The 18,444-nt window shown below is 42.1% G+C and overlaps 1 protein-coding gene across 4 annotated transcripts in view; it reads right to left on the bottom strand.

Moving 5' to 3' along the window:
• Positions 1-9,617: 9,617 nt before the first annotated feature.
• The window catches only part of FER1L6 (fer-1 like family member 6), an 83,187-nt gene continuing 74,360 nt past the window's right edge, over positions 9,618-18,444 (bottom strand). For all 4 annotated transcript variants that reach the window (XM_040695962.2, XM_046938292.1, XM_040695961.2 and 1 more), the window contains exons 37-41: positions 18,141-18,239; positions 15,153-15,394; positions 14,655-14,818; positions 12,943-13,043; positions 9,618-10,297 (exon numbers count right to left, since the gene is read on the bottom strand). In XM_040695962.2, the coding sequence (XP_040551896.1) occupies positions 10,114-10,297; positions 12,943-13,043; positions 14,655-14,818; positions 15,153-15,394; positions 18,141-18,239 (790 nt within the window). In that variant the 3' untranslated portion in view covers positions 9,618-10,113. The remainder of the gene's footprint in view (positions 10,298-12,942; positions 13,044-14,654; positions 14,819-15,152; positions 15,395-18,140; positions 18,240-18,444) is intronic.

The following is an 18,444-nucleotide window of genomic DNA, read 5'->3' as shown; positions in this document are numbered from 1 at the left end:
CTTTATAATTCTATGATTCTGTGATTAGCAGTGCCTCAGGAAATCTGCTCTGACAGCACATCTCAACAGAAGAGCTCTGCAAGGCACGAGCAGGATACGTGCTGGCTGCTCACAGCTCAGCAGATGCCTGGCAGCTACACACAGGTGTTCAGAGCCATGCTCCACGTGCCTGCCTTTCAGAAAGGTGTAGAGGTGTGCAGCAGCAAGCAGAACCAACTGACAAGGATTCCTAAGACCCTGGGATGAAAAGCATTTTGACGGGTTAAGAAGGAGATCACAGCCATGCATATTCATAAGAGCTTAGTTAAAGCTCTGAGTTAATATAATTATAAGCAAGGCAGTCAAAGAGCTCTCATGTACAAAGTACTCACAGACTGCCCCAGGTTAAAATAGCATTTTTCACTGACAAATTTGCCTTGCCTCCTCAAAAGCACTGACAAAACAATACTGTATGTTGTTGTTTTGTTGTTATGTTGGTTGTTTTTTTTTTGTTTGTTTGTTTGTTTTCTGAGATACAGATCATGATTTATTTAACTCACTTCCAGGGGAAGCTGGGTCTCTCTTGGATTTGTCTCAATGATCACATGTAATCCCACAGAGATGAGATGAAAACAGGTCATGTGGGGTTGGACTCAGATGTTGACCCAGATCAACACTGAGGGATCTCAGCAGCATCAGCATCCTCCATCATGCATCCCATAGGACATCTTGGTCCAGCTGTAAATCAAATTCTTCATCACACCAGTAGTTGCAGGTGCAACCTACCCCTTTGGCTGCAATAAAAAGAACCCCTCAGGTCACCAAACTCTTGCTGGGAAATAATTTGCCTGGTGTAATTTCCGCACTCCAATTAGAGTTCTTTGGGGAAAAGTAACGTTCTTGAAAATAAGCCATAAGTTTTGGGATGTGATTGAAGATCTGAAGAACTCTGCAGTCAGTGGAATTGTAGGGACCTATAATGAAATTTGGACCACAAACCTACAAGGGCTTCTCCAAAATAATGCCCGTGTTTTTATGGTGTTGGCCCATGACGTCAGAGGCAGATGTTGGTGGTATGGCAGTAGGGGTTGAACCTTCCCACCAGTGTCCCATTACATGTTGTTGCCATGTGACAGATGGCAGCAGAGGGGCAACCTGACAAAATGGCGTCTGTCATAGAAATGTGTATGAAGCAAAGGTGTGTCACTGAACTCCTCCATGGAAAAAAAAGCACCCATTGACATTTATCGATGCTTGCTGCACATGTATGGACACCAAACAGTGGATGTGAGCACAGTGATGTGGTGGGTGATGCATTTCAGCAGTGACAACTGTAGGTCATCTCCGCTACTGCAGATCATTGTAAGTGTGGCATGCAGGCGCTTGTTCATCACTGGTGAAAATGCACAGCTAATGGTAGTGACTATGTTGAAAAATAGTGTTCTGAAACTGAGAATTTGCTCTATCACATAGTGCTATTCTGTTCTTTGTATCTCTGTTGTAGTTTCCATGGAAATAAATAGGGGGCATTATCTTCTGAATGACCTATCTAGATATTGGCAGACTTGATGGGACATGATTTTTTTTAGCTGTCTGCTTAATCTTGGTTCTTAAAAACCCAAAAGGTCCTAATCAAAACCTATGGAGTCAATAAAAGAGTTGAGCATTTCCATCTTTTCTCTCCCCAACACAGATGCTGCAGAAACAAAAGTACAGCCATGACAAAGCATCCCAGCTTCACTTTTCAGAGTGGAAACTCTTCAGGCATGTGCAAACCTCAAACAGTGGGAGGAACTAACAAATTAATATCCCTTAAGCGCATACAGTGGCGTCAGTATGCAAGGTCAGTCCTGGCAGGCAGTGAGCATCTACAAATGGAAGCCAAATTCTGTACATAACTTTCTGAAGAGCCATTTTGGGAAGGCGTCTTAACATTGCAGGTAGCCTTGACATGATTGCAGTGCCTGGTGAGAAAGGGATAATGCAGGCTGGGGATAAACATGGAAACTGGAGATGCTTCCCTTCCCCTTTGCTAGCCTCCCCATCCCTCTGGCAGAAAGAGCAGCTGCCGCCAGCAGAGCAGAGGCAAGAAGCACTACTGGAGCAGTCTTCCTGAACCAATAGGTTAAGCACAGCTCTTTCAAGCAGTTGCAATATGGAGAAGTTCTGTGCTGTGATGAGCAGTTAAATGTGGAAGGGTGGGATGGTGGAATTAGCTCATTAATTAGCTGTCAGTATCATTGCAGAGGGCTTAGCCAGGGCTGGCTGAACAGCAGGAGAAAGGGGAACAGCCTGAGATCTTTCCAGGTTGCTCTTAATGAAGGTGGCCTCTGTTGTCTCTGAGCCATAGCAGAGAGGCACCCAGGCACCCAGGCATGCTCTCCACTAATTAATGTAGCTCTAATAGGTCTCCATGTCTGCTTGCAGCAGTCCTCAAAAAAAGACACAGGCTGGAAGATTATTATAATCATCTTTTCTCAAACAGAAAGATGTGGAAAGTTGCTATCTGTTTGCTTTTGAGATGGGAACTTAATTAGAAAATGGAAGGGAGCAGGGTTTGTCCTGAACCAAATGTCTGGGAGTCTGGACCTTGGTCTTGGGTTGAACTTTTCCCCAGTCAAAAATAACTGATAAAAAAAGTATCAATTTGTCTGCAAGGAGACAGCACCCTACACTGTGGGGCTGAAGGCAAACCAGGCTATTCAGCCAAGCTCATAAATATCCCTTTCGGAGCTCACAGCAACACACGGCACAATGAGGAGCTTCTCCTGGCAATTAGTGTGACTAACATATGAAGGAAACAAATCCTTTTATCATCTTACCAGGGCACTTGTTTCTTGCAAATGTAAAAGTCATTTAAATGTAGTTGTTAGTACAGAAGCTAATCTGCCTGGTGCAGTGCCCTGAACTGGCTGGGGGCAAAGCAGAGTATTGTGCGGTATGCAGAGCAGGACAAACCCTCTGCAAGCTCCCACTGATCCCATTGATTTCATGACCCAAATGTTGAACAAACTCTCACTGGCACCTCAGAAGCAGCAGAAACTGCAGTATTGAAAAGATATTTTTGGGCTTTATGGAAAAAACAGTGACACAAACCTTGCACTGGGATTGAGATTGGATTTATAACATTCCATGCAGTCTCTTATCTTAACATGTAGTGTTTCAAGAAATGTGGAGATGTGGCACGGAAGGACATGGCTTGGTGGGTGTGGTGGTAATAGGTTGATGTTTGGACTAGATGTGATCTTAGAGATCTTTTCCAGTCTTAATGATTCTGTGATCCTATGATAACCTACATGGATGGAAGAGTATGAAAGGCCTGTAGGGTACCTTTAGTTGTGGAATAAGATTTGAAAGTGTGGGTAATGCCCTCCTATTTCACATATTGGCCTCTTCTCTTGTGTGACTAGTGATAGGACTAGAGGGAATGGCTTCAAGCTGCACCAGGGAAGGTTCAGGCTGGACGTTAGGAAATACTACTTCTCTGAAAGGGTGGTCAGGCACTGGAATGGGCTGCCCAGAGAGGTGGTGGAGTCACCAACCCTGCAGGTGTTCAGAGAACGTTTGGATGATGTGTTGAGGGACATGGTTTAGTGAGAACCATTGGTGTTGGGCGAATGGTTGGACTGGATGATCCTGTGGGTCTTTTCCAACCTTAGCGATTCTATGATTCTATATGTCCTTACCATATCCTGGGAGATGGTGACCACATTTCTCCTTAATGAGATGGATGTGGAGGAAACCTTGCACTTGCTGTAAGGTGCCAGGGCTGGCCTGAGACAGCGTGACATGAGGAGTGAAAAATTGAGAGACACCTCCAGGGAGTAGGCGTAACGGTAGGGTGATGTCCATGTACTGAGTCTCTAGGAGATATGGTTATGTGAACATCAGTCATAGTGCCTTTAAATATTTTCTGAGTAGGAGAGAAATTTGTCTTTAAAACGTCTCTTAAATTTGTCCAGAATTTCAACTTTCAGGAACATTCAGGGGAAAAAAAAATAAACTAAAAAGAAAACACCCACCTCCCCAAAACCCAGGAGGTCTCAAGATCTCAGGCTATTTCATACTGAATTTAAAAAACATGAAGAATTACCTCTGCCAAGATGCATGAGTGCTTTTGAATTTGTTGTCTCAGAATAATGATAACTGCATGATAAAGATGTATATAGTCTGTTTTTGAGCTTAGCTTTTCCCCCTCACTTTGCTTTGCAGGAAAAATTGCTTTGCCAAAACATGAATTCTATATCCGTTACAATATTAATGCTGTCTGGGTATGAATAACTGCTCTTCATATGGTAATCCCTCCAAAAGTGAGTAAGCTGTTTATAGTTAGGTGTCTCTACGTGGAAAGTTGTATAACTTAACCAGTTCTGGATCCTTTTTGTGGTTTGCCTGAAAACCTGACTATGTGTACATTCACTGATGTTTGGGCTAGATGATCTTAGTGGTCCTTTCCAATCTTAATGGTTCTCAATTCCATGAAAGGCAGAGGGGGGGAACCCATGGCAGAGCCAGGAAATGGCGTAGTATCTCTCTATTTGTGGTGCTTTTCTGCACAGAGAGTTCGAAGTCCAGCAACTCACCTAAGACATAGTTATGTCCTTGTGTTGGAAAGGACTGCTCTGTTTCTGGTGAAACCTGATTTATCCTGAAAGCCTTTGTCCCCCTGAAACATTCCAGATATATGGGCTAATTGAGAGTGATTTCTTTTCAGTTGGTGTCAAATCCCCTGAACTGAGGTGCTGAACCACCTGTTTCTTGTCATTTTGAAGATGCCAGCTGCTACACTCAGCCATGGCTGTGCAACCCAGCTGCTGGCCAATGCATTGGAGAGAGCTGTGGATCAAAGAAAGCAGCTGCAGCACCAGGAAAAAAAAAAAAAAAAAAAAAAAAAAAAAAGTTTTTTCTGAGGGTTTTGTGATGGAAAAGGGTATTTTGAGTTGGGAATAGCTGGTAATGGGTGCTGCATGTGGTCCCATCCTTAACTTCCAACAAATTTGGCAATCTTTTAACACTGTTTTATTTTCCAGACAAGCACGCATAAACAGGTGGTGTTCTGCAGCTAGGCTTGGGTAGCTTTTGCTTATACAGGTAAAAGTTGGTCTGTGTTGCAGTATTCCCTAATAAGAGCCAGAAAGAGCAAGTTTATTCTTTGGGAGTTGCTGTGCTGTGGACTGTGAGAATTTTTTTATTCTAATTTACTCTATGAGAATGCAAAATTATCAGAAGTTGTCAGCACCCAAAGAGTCACCTTTCACCATCACCTATCTGCCATCGTGTACCCAGATCAGTGCTAGCAGCTCTTTTCTGCTCTTGTCAGACAAGGCTGTGGTAAGACCCACTGTGGTAGCAATGCTGTTGACTCTCTGCGTTCACTGGCCAAGCTCAGCGCTTCTGCTGCTTCTGAGGCATTTCATGTGCTTACTTGCCTGTAGTATTACCGTGCCACCATATGTTCCCTAACTGAGGCAATGGAGCTGACGGAAGTATGAATGCATAGGTATTTCCTTTGAAGCCTCACCATTTGGTGAGCTGTTGAAGTTTCTTTTTTCAGTCTCTCTCCCTTTTAGGGGAGGCCCTGATGGCAAATGTCTGTTAGTGATTTTCAGTCACTTTCCTCTTGCTCCACTAAAGTGAGTGGTTCCACGTCTCTGCTCTGCAATGGCAGGAATGCTGTTTCTTTCTGACTTAGGTAATAATGGTATTTAAAAAGATCTCATTCTATTGTGCTTATGAATTTGACTGGAGTCCTCTTTCACGTTATATCTTGATTAGGTTCTGCTTTGTTTTTCTCCTGAAAAGCAGACTTTCCATTTATTTTCCTTGGATGTTTTTAAGCTGTATCATCAGAACAAGTGATCCATCCAGACGTCTATCTTCCTCTCACTGTTTCTGCCACTGTGCTGTTGGACACTTGATGGTACCACTTATAAATATGTGATTTTTTTTTAATCTGAAGTTTTAGTTACTTATAGGCTGAGCCTAGAGCCAAAAGAGTTGACCAACAGAAAGCTTGCTCCACAAAAACTCAATCACAAGACTCTCTTCCTACTCTGCTCCTTAAATGTCAGCAAGTAGTGAGTTTGTGTCTAAAAATCATTCCCAAGGTACTTGAAATTGGGCACTCAAAAATGATTAGATCTCAAAATTGAATCTGTCTTCAGCAGTACAGGCATTGGTGTCTCCATTTTTCAGGTTTGCCAACCTGAAAAGCAACAGCTACTCCTACCTGAATAGATTTGTGGAAGCAAAAGGAGTGTTTATTGCTGCAAGACAAGTGTCTCTAAGCAAGACATGCCTTTTTAGATCAGCAGTGGTAGGCTATTATTTCCAAATATTTTTAAGATTCATTCTTATATTCTCAAATCTTATATTTGCCAATGGAAGCACTCAGCTATTTAATGAGCTATTTCTGGTCAGCAACCAGTTGGTAAAGCTCCAAGCTGTGCCAGCTGGTCTCAAAATTAAGCCAGTGTAATCGCAGACCAATGCTGAGATAACTGCTCAGAACAAAGATCTCTTATTGTATGAGACCGATAGGAGACCTTGACAATAACAGTAATCCTCAGTATACACCCCACTGTCCATTAACCACAAAGCCATGCCACCATAGCTCACATAAGATGCAGAACTATAACATCTGGCTTCTATATGGGTGGTTCAGTATGGAACATTGCTGTGTTTTGTGTCTTTAATGCCTACTGACAGCCCAACTTCTCCAGCTACTTTGCAGTCATCTGGAAGATAATGAAAAAATATTTAATTTCTCCTTGCCTGGTGAGACAGCATTATCTAGCTCAGCCTATGTGTGTTAAGTGTTCTGATAGGACTGAGCCTGAGCAATTTAAGAGCTGTGGAGGAGTTAACTTCCTGGCTTTTTCAGTGTGTGATGCCACATTTAGTCCAGACTGCAGGGCTCTGGATGGGTAATCAGCAATACAAGGGATCAGGAACAACTGACCCTGCTGCACATCCCAGGGGCAGCAGGGGTGAAGCAGATGGCTAATTGCTAGGGGATGCAAGGGAAGGAGGGAGACAGGTTACTTATAAAGTCACTGCTAATTCATACTCTGACCAGAATTTACAGGGAGACATCATTTCAGGCATCTCATCATAACAGTGTTGCCACTGTGCTGAGTGCTGGGCCCAGAGCTGAGGCCTGGTTCTGGAACCATGCAGCAGGAGTACTGCGTTCAGTTTTGGGTTTCTCACTACAAGAAAGACATCGAGGCCCTGGAACGTGTTCAGAGAAAGGCAACGAAACTGTGAAGGGTCTGGAGCACAAATCTTATGGGGAGCGACTGAGGGAACTGGGATTGTTCAGTCATAGAAGAGGAGGCTCAGGAGAGACCTTATTGCTGTCTACAACTCCCTGAAATGAGGTTGTGGTGAGGTGGGGGTTGGCCACTTTTCCTAAGTGACAGAAATAGGCTGAGAGATAGTGGCCTCACGTTGTGCCAGGAGAGTTTCAGACTGGATATACACTGGCTGCCCAGGGAGGTGGTGAAGTCACCACCCTGGAGGTGTTCAAGAACTGTGTATATATGGTAGTTAGAGACGTGGTTTGGTGGTATGGTGGGGATGGGTTGATGGTTGGACTAGCTGATGTAAGTGGTCTTCCCAACCTTACGGTTCTATGACCCTCTGGCAAGGGCAGGGCTTCCCAGTCACAGTACAGTGCAGTAAGGAAAAACAAGCAGAGTGAGGACACATGGACACAGAAGCTGCCATGCAGAATCAGGCCTGTTGTCCTGGCACACTCGAGGAAAATCAGAATCACTACCTTTATGACTGTCAACATATTCCAGCTGTTGCAATTTATCTCTCATCTTTTGCATCAAAATATTTTTTCTTTTATGGGAGCTTTTAAAATATTACTCCAAAATTCACAGTATAATGGGATATGATGGGAGAAATAACATTTCCTTTTCTCTTTCATACAAAATCAACTGCAAAATAGCTCAAAAGTGAAAAACTAAAGGTTTCAGAGAAATGTGTCACTGTGGAACTGGAGACTGTACCAGGTGAGGGCCCTGGGTAGATGACTGTGAAGTGATGACCAACTCAAGGTGCACAGCACATTTCCACATCCTTTTCTTGCACTGCTAGGTTTATCTGGTGCAGATTCAACTATTTAACTGCTTCTTGAACTCTGGCAAGCTCAATGCCATGACCAGTGTCTAATTTCAGTGTCATTACTCACCTACCTAAATAATGCAGTTATATTTATGGTATACTTAGAATATGAGATTTAAAAGAAACACTAAGAGCCATAACCTGCTGGGCAAGCTGGAAAGCTTTCAGTCTGTATCTCCATCTGCCTCTGTCATTAGGGGAAAGAAAGAGGAAGAGACACTTTCACAGCAATTCAATACATACAAGATAAGGCTCTAAAATGCTTCTTAAATGAAAAAGATTGTATCTGTGGAAATTTTGTAGACATACCTTTCTCCAAGTAACACAATTATTTGTGGTGTTGGCCAGATGGGAGTGCAAAGGCCTTTTCCATATCCTTAAACCAGGTGAAGTGCAAACAAAGCACACAAGCTTCACATAGAATTGGCTTCTGATAACAATGCTGATTTTTTATTCCCACACCCTGAGTTCAGCAGAATTATCAGCATTTCTATGATTTCTTTTTCTTGACTTTTGATACTTTAAAATTTGCTAAAGGTGAAGTCCTTCCAAAGTGCTCAAACTTTGTTTGTACAAGTGGAGTATGATGAAAGGGTGGTGAGCCTCACCTCTGTGCCTGGGAAGATCATGGAGCAGATCCTCCTAGAAGCTATGTTAAGGCACATACGAGATAAAGAGGTGATTCAAGACAGACAGCATGGTTTCACCAAGGACGGATCATGCCTGACCAATCTGGTGGCCTTCTACGATGGAGTTATGGCTTTGGTGGAGGGGGGAAGGGTGATGGATGTCATCTACCTGGACTTCTGCAAAGCCTCTGACATGGTCCCTCACCACATCCTTCTCTCTAAATTGGAGAGGTGTGGATTTGAAGGATGGACTGATCAATGAATTAGGAAATGGCTGGCTGGACGCAGCCAAAGGGTTGTGATCAATGGTTCTGTGTCAGGGTGGAGGCCGGTCACAAGTGGTGTCCCTCAGGGGTTGGTCTTGGGACCGGTGCTCTTCAACATCTTCATCAATGCCTACTTCAGGTTCTCTCATGCTGAGGCCAGGTGGGATCAAGTTATCAGGCATGACAGCTCATGCATCACAGCTGCAGTATCTTCTTTATTTTTTAGTAGGATGAAGATTTTCACAATGACTATTCTGTAAGGTTTTACTCCCTGTTATCTCTAATCCTCCATTACTTGTTCCACTCTGCAGCATTTCCCTTTCCCATTTCCCCATTCCCTCTGTTCCATCATCAGGACTCTCCTTCCCTCTCCACTGCAAGGATCATTTGCTACTGCAGAGCCTCCAGTAGAGCCTTCATCTTCTGATCCCTCCCTTCCAGTAATACTCAGCACTTTCAGACTGCAGCTGAAAAAAGTTCTTTCCATCTCTTCTTCTGCCTACTCCCATCACTGCCACTTACCACATTTATAACTGTGAGACCTGTTTATAGAGCACAGAGATCCTCTTGAGAGATGCAGGTTGAATTCTGCTTAGAACACCAGATGAGCCAATTAAACTTCTGATTTATTAATAAACCTTTTAGCTCAAAATAGTCATACCTTTATAAAATCACTGAAAACCACTCCAAATAATTAATTGCAAAACTGTGGAACGACAGAACTGTACATTTGTTTTAGCACAGATTTTTCTCGCAATATTTAATCATTTTTTTCTGTAATAAACACACGATTGACAAATCAGCTTCTGCGTAACATTGAGGAATTCACTTGTAAACACACATTTTTAGGTGCAGAATGAAGTTTTCATTGCCACTGAAGCTACAGCAGGATGTTAATGATGATGTACATTAAGGCAGAGTCTGAATGAGCAGCCAAAGAAGTAAGATGTGAAAACAGTCTAAGATAGTTCCAGTTTCTCAGAGGAGTAGTTATGCTTTCTGTTTACAAGGAGTGAGATGTATTTCAGGTTCATTACCTCTGCCTGATTTTTAGTTTTAACTTAAGCATTTGTATACAATTGGTTACCATGAGAGCTGTAATCCTACATTCCTACAACTAGCTTACGACTGATTGCACCTGGCAATGTGTAGATGAAGAGCACCAGGAAGACGATGAGAATAAGCAGAATTATGCCAATGATGATGTACTTCTTGTAATTTCTCCAGATCAGGTGGTACAAACACTTGAAAGGATTGACAAACCAAGAGAAGGATGTGTCTGGTCGGCTAAGGAAGGAGAAAGAAAAAAAGAAGTTAAAGCTTTTGTAAAGGCAGATCCAGTTACTTTCAAAGCTACCCCATTACAAAATATATATTTGACACTAAAAAAAAGACCTTTAGCTCCTGGGAGTCCACTAAAGGGTTGAGAGAGAATTGCTATGATTTTCACATACTCTCGGGTCATCCACCTGTCCCCAAGTTCAAGTTCTACACTGATAAGAATGAAATTCCAGTTCACACTTCCTTACTCCTCCAATTTAGGGCAAGATATTGTATTCAGGATTAGAGAAAAGATTGTGAGAAATCCTAAAGAAGAAATGCAAGCGTCTTAAACTTGAGTATGAAAGCTCTCTATTTGTTGCAAAGAATTTAGCATTGCAAAAGGAGTAATGAGTCACTACAAAAAGTCTGATTGTGTGGTGGTAGTCACAGTGCCATAACAGGCAGTCAGCTCAGGTCTAGCATGCTGCCCCGAATGGCATTTTGTCAGGAGTTCTAAAACAGGCCTCCTGAAAACAAGATGAGAGAAAACCCAAAATCTAGGTAGATTATACATGGGGAAGACTAGCCACCTTATGGTGGGGCATATCTGCACTCTGCAATCCTGTGTCTCTTCCAAATGTTGTCCCATGTCAAATTCTGCTCCATAACCACTTTCTTCAGCTGGCTGCATAGCCAGGGAAGCAGCATTCCCCTTAGGAAATATATTGCTGTAATCTCTCCTCTGGCACGTCACATGACTTGGGAGGTCATTACACCTCTGACTTCAACAGCCTTACCCTTGCAATGAGCTGAGCCAACATCTATCAGCAGTGTGTGATGGGATGATCTGCAGAATGCAATAGTGCTGAGCAGCACTAACAGTAGCAAAGTTGGGTGCAAGTTTTCTGTGTTACCACTATAATAGTGCAGATGGTAAAGCAGTAAGGAGAATAAAATTAAGACTGAGGATTACAAAAATTAATGGAAATATTTTACATCAGAAAGCTGCTTTAAGGAATTTAAACAATAACTTAGTCATCTGGGGAATTCAGTATTCAGAATGTAAATCTGACAGAAACTCAGGAAATCTCAAAGGCCAACTGGATATATATTAATTGAAGACTGTTTTATAGTGAGTGGAAATGGCCAGGAAATAAATATATATTAAAAAAAAAGCCCTCTGGGTTAAAAGGAATTGCAAAAAAGTGTATGCAAAAGAGTCATTATTTCACATGTTCCAACTAGAGGGCTTTTCATAACCTTTAAGGGGAAAAAAAACAGACTGGCTTGTTTGTTTTCTGTGCAGCACAGGCAACACAATTCAGTGCCAGTTATAGCAGCATGTGCTGTAACAGAGAGCATTTACCCGAAAAGCATCCTCTGGCAGAGATGGGGAGATGGACAAGCTTATGGTGGTTTTGCCAGTAGGAAATCACACCCACTACTAAAAACCACGCACCTTATTTCTCATTTGTTTTAGACTCCAGACATTTAATCTTTGTCCACCCTTTCTGCCTTCGGGTAAAGAAAGATATTGGATGAAATGATTGATGAAAGACTTTCCAAAGCTCATTCTCAACGAGTCTCTGATGCTTCTAATTTTCAAACTAAATTTATATCCTTTATATGGCTATTGGCAATTACACTTTTGTGCCATTTTCTCATTTTTATTGTTTCCTAATATATTTCAAATAAACAAAAAATAAACAGAATTTGCAGTGATTACCTTTACAATTTGCTATTAATTTTTAGAAGCTTTAATAGCAGGATACGTAACATCTACTTCCTTATTATTATAGAAGAAAGTACTTGAGGCATGATAGAGCATATTTTTTCCTACATGCAAAACCCTCAGCTGATGAAATATTTTGTTAATGTGGCAAAAAGTGTAAGATAAAATCTTTTAGATATCTGCTTCTGTTAAACCACTTAAAATGTACTCATTAAAGACATTATGATAAAAAATAAGCATCTTCATTCTTTTGACTCTGAAGTACAAAAAAAATAATAGAGATGTATTGTTTGTTAGAGTGAAAAGATTCCAGTATGGCCTGATTTTAACATTGTACATGTGATTAACTTATGCAGAAAGAGACAGGTGCAGGCAGGGGTCAGCCTTTAACTATTATTTATCAATTTCAAATTTGTGCAGATTATTCATTTCCTAATGCTAAGGCTCTAACTCCTAATGGTCAGATTAACAAAAAAAAAAAAAAAAAAAAAAAAAAAAAAGGACATAATTATTTAGTACAATTGTTTTACAGCACTTGAAATATTAATGGATAATATTTATCCTCTTAATATAATAAATATCCCTCTGACTTCAATTGGTGGTCAGGTATCAGGTATGGACAGGTAGTGACTGATGAGGTTATCATGCATCAGGTCAGCTATGGAACGAGCCTGTGTGTGAACTCTAGCTGAGGACAAACAGGCAGCAATGTGATTGATTTTGGCTTCCAGAGAAAGACAGTTCAGTTCACCTGGAATGTGTTGCCAGCTCAGAGCGCCAGCAGCCAGCCTTGTCACGAGAGAGTGCAACAATGCACAAGTCAGCCAAATGGCTTCCCCAAGGTTATAGTGGGAAAGAGAAGAGCAAGGAGAGCTGCTCTTCCCCAGTCCTGCTGAATGCCCCTGCACAGCTTTTTAATGAGTCCACTCCCACTCACTTGGGTTTTTCCAAGGGCTCCGGCTCCTTTCGTGCTTTGCCTACTGGATTCTTCTCAGCTTCTTCTGCTGTCACTAAGTGAAACTCAGCTTCCACTTTGCCCTGCATCAGGGAGATCATACATAAGCATCCATTACTGGGTAATTATAATTAAATCTCAGCAGGAATTGGCTTGTGGAGAAATTATGCAACCAGATGAGGATGAAGGAAATTGATTAAAGAAAATAAGAGAAAGTCTCTGCATTTAAAGAAAAAACACTGATTTATTTATTTATTTATTATCCCTGATTTATGCTACAGGACCATGAGGAAGGAGAGGTAGGATGCTTTCTCACAGACCCATAAATACCTTTTTTGCTTTCTAAATTATAATGTAATTCACCTGAGAACACTTGTTGCAAAATTTGTCATGGAATCATAGAATTGTTTGAGTTGGAAGGGACCTTTTGAAGGTCATCTAGCCCAACTCCCCTGCAATGAACAGGGACACTTAAAGCTAGAGCAGGGTGCTCAGAGTCCCATCCAGCCTTGCCTTGAATGTCTTCAGGGGTGGAGCACCCAACACCTCTCTGGACAACATGTTCCTGTGCTGCACCATGCTTCTTGTAAAAAACTTTTTCCTTATATCCAGTCTAAAGCTCTCCTCTTTTAGTCTGAAGCCATTTTTCCTCATCTTACCACAGCAGGCTCTGCTAGAGAGTCAATCCCTTTCTTTCTTACATCCCCCCTTTAGAGACTGAAAGGCCTCTATCAGGTCTTCCCAGAGTCTCTTTATTCACACCAGATATCACATGTCCCTGCAGAGCTAAATGGTTCCGCTGGAAAATGAGTGACTTGGGTGGACGAGACACAATCCAGCAATGGGGAGAAATGTAGGCAGTCATGAGTGATTAAGCAGTGAGGTCCCACATCACAAAAATAAGATATCTAGAAATGAGATCTGTGTGCAGAAAATGTCATGCAGTCCTAGAGCTTTGCTCAGGTTATAGAAAGATTAGAAGATTCCAGCACCTGGAATCAGTTTTCTTTTTGTGTGGTCAGAAGATGATACTTAGAGCTATGACAAAAGGATAGCTTTGCTCAGCACCAATTTACTGATAATTTCCACAATTCAGAAAAGCCATAAGGGAATATAACTGGTATTCTATTGTTTTTTTTTTTCATTAAGACAAACCATTAAAATTTGTTCACTAACCCACAAAATACTAGCACTAATAAAATACCTTATCTGCTACACCTCGCAGTAGTAAGGTGAGCAACCTGATCAAGCTGTAGATGTCCCTGCTCATTGCAGGGCACTTGGATGAGAAGACCTTTAAAGGTCCCTTCCAACTCAAACAATTCTTGATTCTGCAATTCTTTGAAGTATATAATCTGAGTTAGTTGTGTTCTTAGAATCAACCATAACATTTTGAGCTTCCTAACCATGAGTTAGATCTTTTGCCCTTGTGCTCACAGAAACACCTGGTTTTCTGCTCTACCCATCAAGTGTGCTGGGAGATGAGCAGTGGAAGAAGGCAAAGGAAAAATATAGTAAAGTAAAAAAACCTAACCTCTGGGGAGAACACTGAATCACATGAGGAGATGTTGGGCATTGACAGTGATGGTTGTTCTTCAGATGACATGTTCATAATTAGTATCTGTCTCTGTCGGGATCTCGGCAGAGCATATAACCTTCAGAGAAGAGCTGTACATGGGCAGTGAGCTACCTACCGTGAGCTCCCCAGCCTTGATGAAAGGCCACCAGCCTCTGACACGCTTCTGCTGAAAGATGGAGATCTTGTTTTCTTCACATGCTGCCACAACCATGCCTAAATCACAGCTCTTGGCTGTCTTTGCTGCCCGAGGGAACCCATTCAGGTTCAGTTCAAGAGTGCCTGGAGGGAGAAGGGATGTAGTAGCACTTGGAGACCAGGATTATACAAATGCATTCCAACAGAAGATACATGGAACAATGCAGCATCTTGGTCCCAGTATCCAGAGAAGTGAGGAATATTCTGTACTACCAGTGATTTGTTTATATTGCCTCTGCACTGCCTCATCGGAGTTCCTAATCACTTGCTCTACAAGAAATAGATAAGGTGCTAATTTGGTGCCTCAGAGAAAGATATGAAATAGTATGGTCTCAGACACCTCCTTGTACATACCTTTATACAGTACAGGTATAGAGAGAACTCAGGTGAAATTCAGGTAGTTTCACTGCATACTTACCCAAGAAATCATCTGAAGAGAGCCTTTCAAAGTCCCACACCTGAAGCACAAGTTCAGCAGGTATCTTGCGCTCTGTCTTTTCTAAGGAAAATATGTTTTCTCTTTTACTAACGACCATTTGTTTTTCTGCTGGGAGATAGTGGAATGGGAACACAAAGCGCCAGTTGAAGTTGCCCTCTCCTGTCAAGGAGTTGTAATGAACGTCTGTCTCCTGTTTGTCCTCTTCCAGGCCCTTTATCCACCTATGGAAGCACATAGAGGATTACACTGCCATCACCAGGGGAGCCTGAATTGCCTGGTAAAAGGCATGATAATTTACTAAATCTTCCCTAATCAGCAGGAAGTAACACACTGTGCAGGACTGTGACACGCAGTAAGAGCCCTCGCTCAGGAACTATAGCTACCTCCAAGCCATTGCACAGGCTGCATCAATGGCCAAAAGTAAAGACTGAAAGGATACATTTTATGTAGATCAAACTCCAAAATGCCATTTGGAAATTTATTGTTGGCTTGTTTTGGACATACAAACACAGCATCATTCCTTTATTCGTTACCGATCACCACATATTCATGTATCATCCTAATACATTCTGTATCAATGTCCCAAGACTGACTTAAGTGTACAGTACTAGAGTCTATATTGTTTGCTGTTTCAGTCTGAGGGTATGAGCACAGCAGAAATGTGGCTGGAGAAGTCTCTTCAACTTTTCTTGTCTTTTTCTCTTGACTTATACTAGAACATGCGTATAGAATCATAGAATTAGAAAGGTTGGAAAAGACCACTAAAATCATGTGGTCCAACCACCTACCACCAATATTGCCCACTAAACCATGTCCCTCAGTGCTACATTAGCATGGTTCTTGAACACCTTCAGGGACAGTGACTCCACCGCCTCCCTGGGCAGTGCCTGGCATCTCTTTCTGAGAAAAAAATTTCCCTAATATCCAACCTGAACCTCCCCTGGCTCAACTTGAGGCCATTCCCCCTTATCCTTTTGCTGTTACCTGAGAGATGAGACCAACCCCATCCTCACCACAACCTCCTTTCAGGAAGTTGTAGACAGCAATAAGGTCTCCCCTGAGCCTCCTCTTCTATGACTGAACAATCCCAGTTCTCTCAGCCACTCCCAATTAGATTTGTGCTCCAGACCCTTCACAGCATCGCTGCCCTTCTCTGGACACACTCCAGGGCCTCAGTGTCTTTCTTGTAGTGAGGGGTCCAAAACTGAACACAGTACTTGATATGCAGTCTCACAGGAGCTCAGTGCAGGGGAATGATCACCTCCCCAATGCTAACATTTTTGTACTGCACCCAAAGAGCAGCATTTTTCCTGCATGCCCTATTAGTCCAAAAAGAAATGTGGAAAACTGTAACAATCCCAAGCACCACACTGCTCTAGGGCAAATCCTTGCTTGGTGACATATTCAGTGCTAAGTGCACTCTCTGAGCATAATGAGATATGTGTCTTTGTCAATAAGGCACAAAAGCAGACAGCTCTGGCAGTGATAGCAATGTCCTCATACTATTACACAACTCATTACAAAGGCTGGCTGCCTGTTTATTTCCTCAGTTTTTAGCTTGCACTGAATGTTATGCTCTCAGAGCTACTCTGCTACTTCTCTGAACATGTTCACTTCAGAGGTAGCTAGATCTGAGCAAACACTGGAATAACAGTTTCTCTCAGGGAACTGTAAGGGAAGATTTGCTCAGCCAGTGTGCACAATAGCCTCACTTGCTTCTTACTGGGACCACGTGGCTATGCTGGTATACACTTCACCTGAGGTAATGGCACCATCTCAAAGAGACATCCACCACACAGCGTGGTCAGAGATAAATGAAGTTTCTCTGGTAAAACTTGTGTAGATATATCCTAAGAAGGAGTGAGAGTTGCTTTGTCCTTCTGCTTACTTTGCATTTTCCTGTGATTCTCGAAACCTGCAAGGGGGAAAACACCCTCCCTTCCCCAGTCCATCAGTCCCAGTGTTCCCTCCTCCAGCTTTTTGCTTCTGGTCATTGGCAACATAGGAATAGATTTTTAGGAACATTTATTTTTTCTATAGCCCTAGTGCCCTACAAATACAGATATTTCCAGGACTGCAATAGGAAGTACTCCAAAACAGGAAAGCAATTTTAAGAAGTAACCTGTTTCATTCTCAAGAAATAACTGGTTTGAGTGGTTTGGTTTATTCTCATTTAACTGAATTCTTTCCCTTCTACTGGTTATCCCACTAAGGGCTCTGAAGCTGCAACAGGCATTTTGTTTGCAGCAGGGAGGAGATGAAATGCAGAAAGCACTCACGTGAGGTTCTCCTGAATGTGGCCATGGTCATTTATCCATACACAGTCCCCACATAGAATCACAGAATGGCTTTGGCTGGAAGGGACCTTAAAGATCATCTTGTCACAACCCCCTGCTATGGGCAGGGCTGCCTCCCACCAGACCACGCTGCCCAGGTCCCCATCCAACCTGACCCTCAATGCCTCCAGGGATGGGGCATCCACAGCTTCTCTGGGCAGCTGTGCCAGTGCCTCACTGCCCTCTGAGTAAAGAATTTCTTCCTAATGTCTAACCTAAAATGAGATTAAAAAATATTTCCCAAAGAAATCGTCTGGTATACTCCAGCTGTTTTTCTCTCTGATGACTCTAATTCCCTTTTCTCTAGTTATTGCATACCTCTCTGCTTGAGTGTAATCCCTTACAGTTCAAATTTTCTGTTTGGTCTCTGGTGTGGGTTTGGTATTCTTCACATGTGATCTCTTCCCACATGGGAAGAAAGGACAAGTGTCATTTCTTACAGTTGATTTTAAGTGAGGAAAGTGGTTAAACAGTACTCGGTATAAATGACCAGTTCAGAAAGGAATTTGGAGCAAAGTACCGAGGTTAAAGAAATAGCTCCTCAGATAGCCCCACAAGATAATTTTTGTGACTGATTGATTTTGAATCAAAAATAATTTGCCCTCTTGAAGACAAGTTCTAAAGAACTTACCCTTTTACATAGATATCGCTTGATTTTTGCCCTGTAAAGATATTTTCATCTTCTAGAATTACATCTTCTGTGTTCCAAATGATTACCCTCAGTTCATAGCTGAAAAACAAAAGAAACATTTTGCATAACTAAGATCATGGTCATTTTTTTTCATAGGTCTTTGTGTGACCACTGGTTGGACAATAATGTAGGCCTCTACCAAATCATGCTTTTATACAGTGAGAAATGTTGCATTTGTGCAAAAATCTTAAAATAGCACCAGCCTTGGTTCCCTTCTGTTTACAAGAGAGTCAAGTGATAGAAT

This window comes from Gallus gallus, chromosome 2 (genome assembly GCF_016699485.2).
Source record: "Gallus gallus isolate bGalGal1 chromosome 2, bGalGal1.mat.broiler.GRCg7b, whole genome shotgun sequence".
NCBI lineage: Eukaryota > Metazoa > Chordata > Aves > Galliformes > Phasianidae > Gallus > Gallus gallus.
The sequence above is the reverse complement of the archived record's forward strand: the minus strand, read 5'-3'. Positions and strand labels throughout refer to the sequence as shown.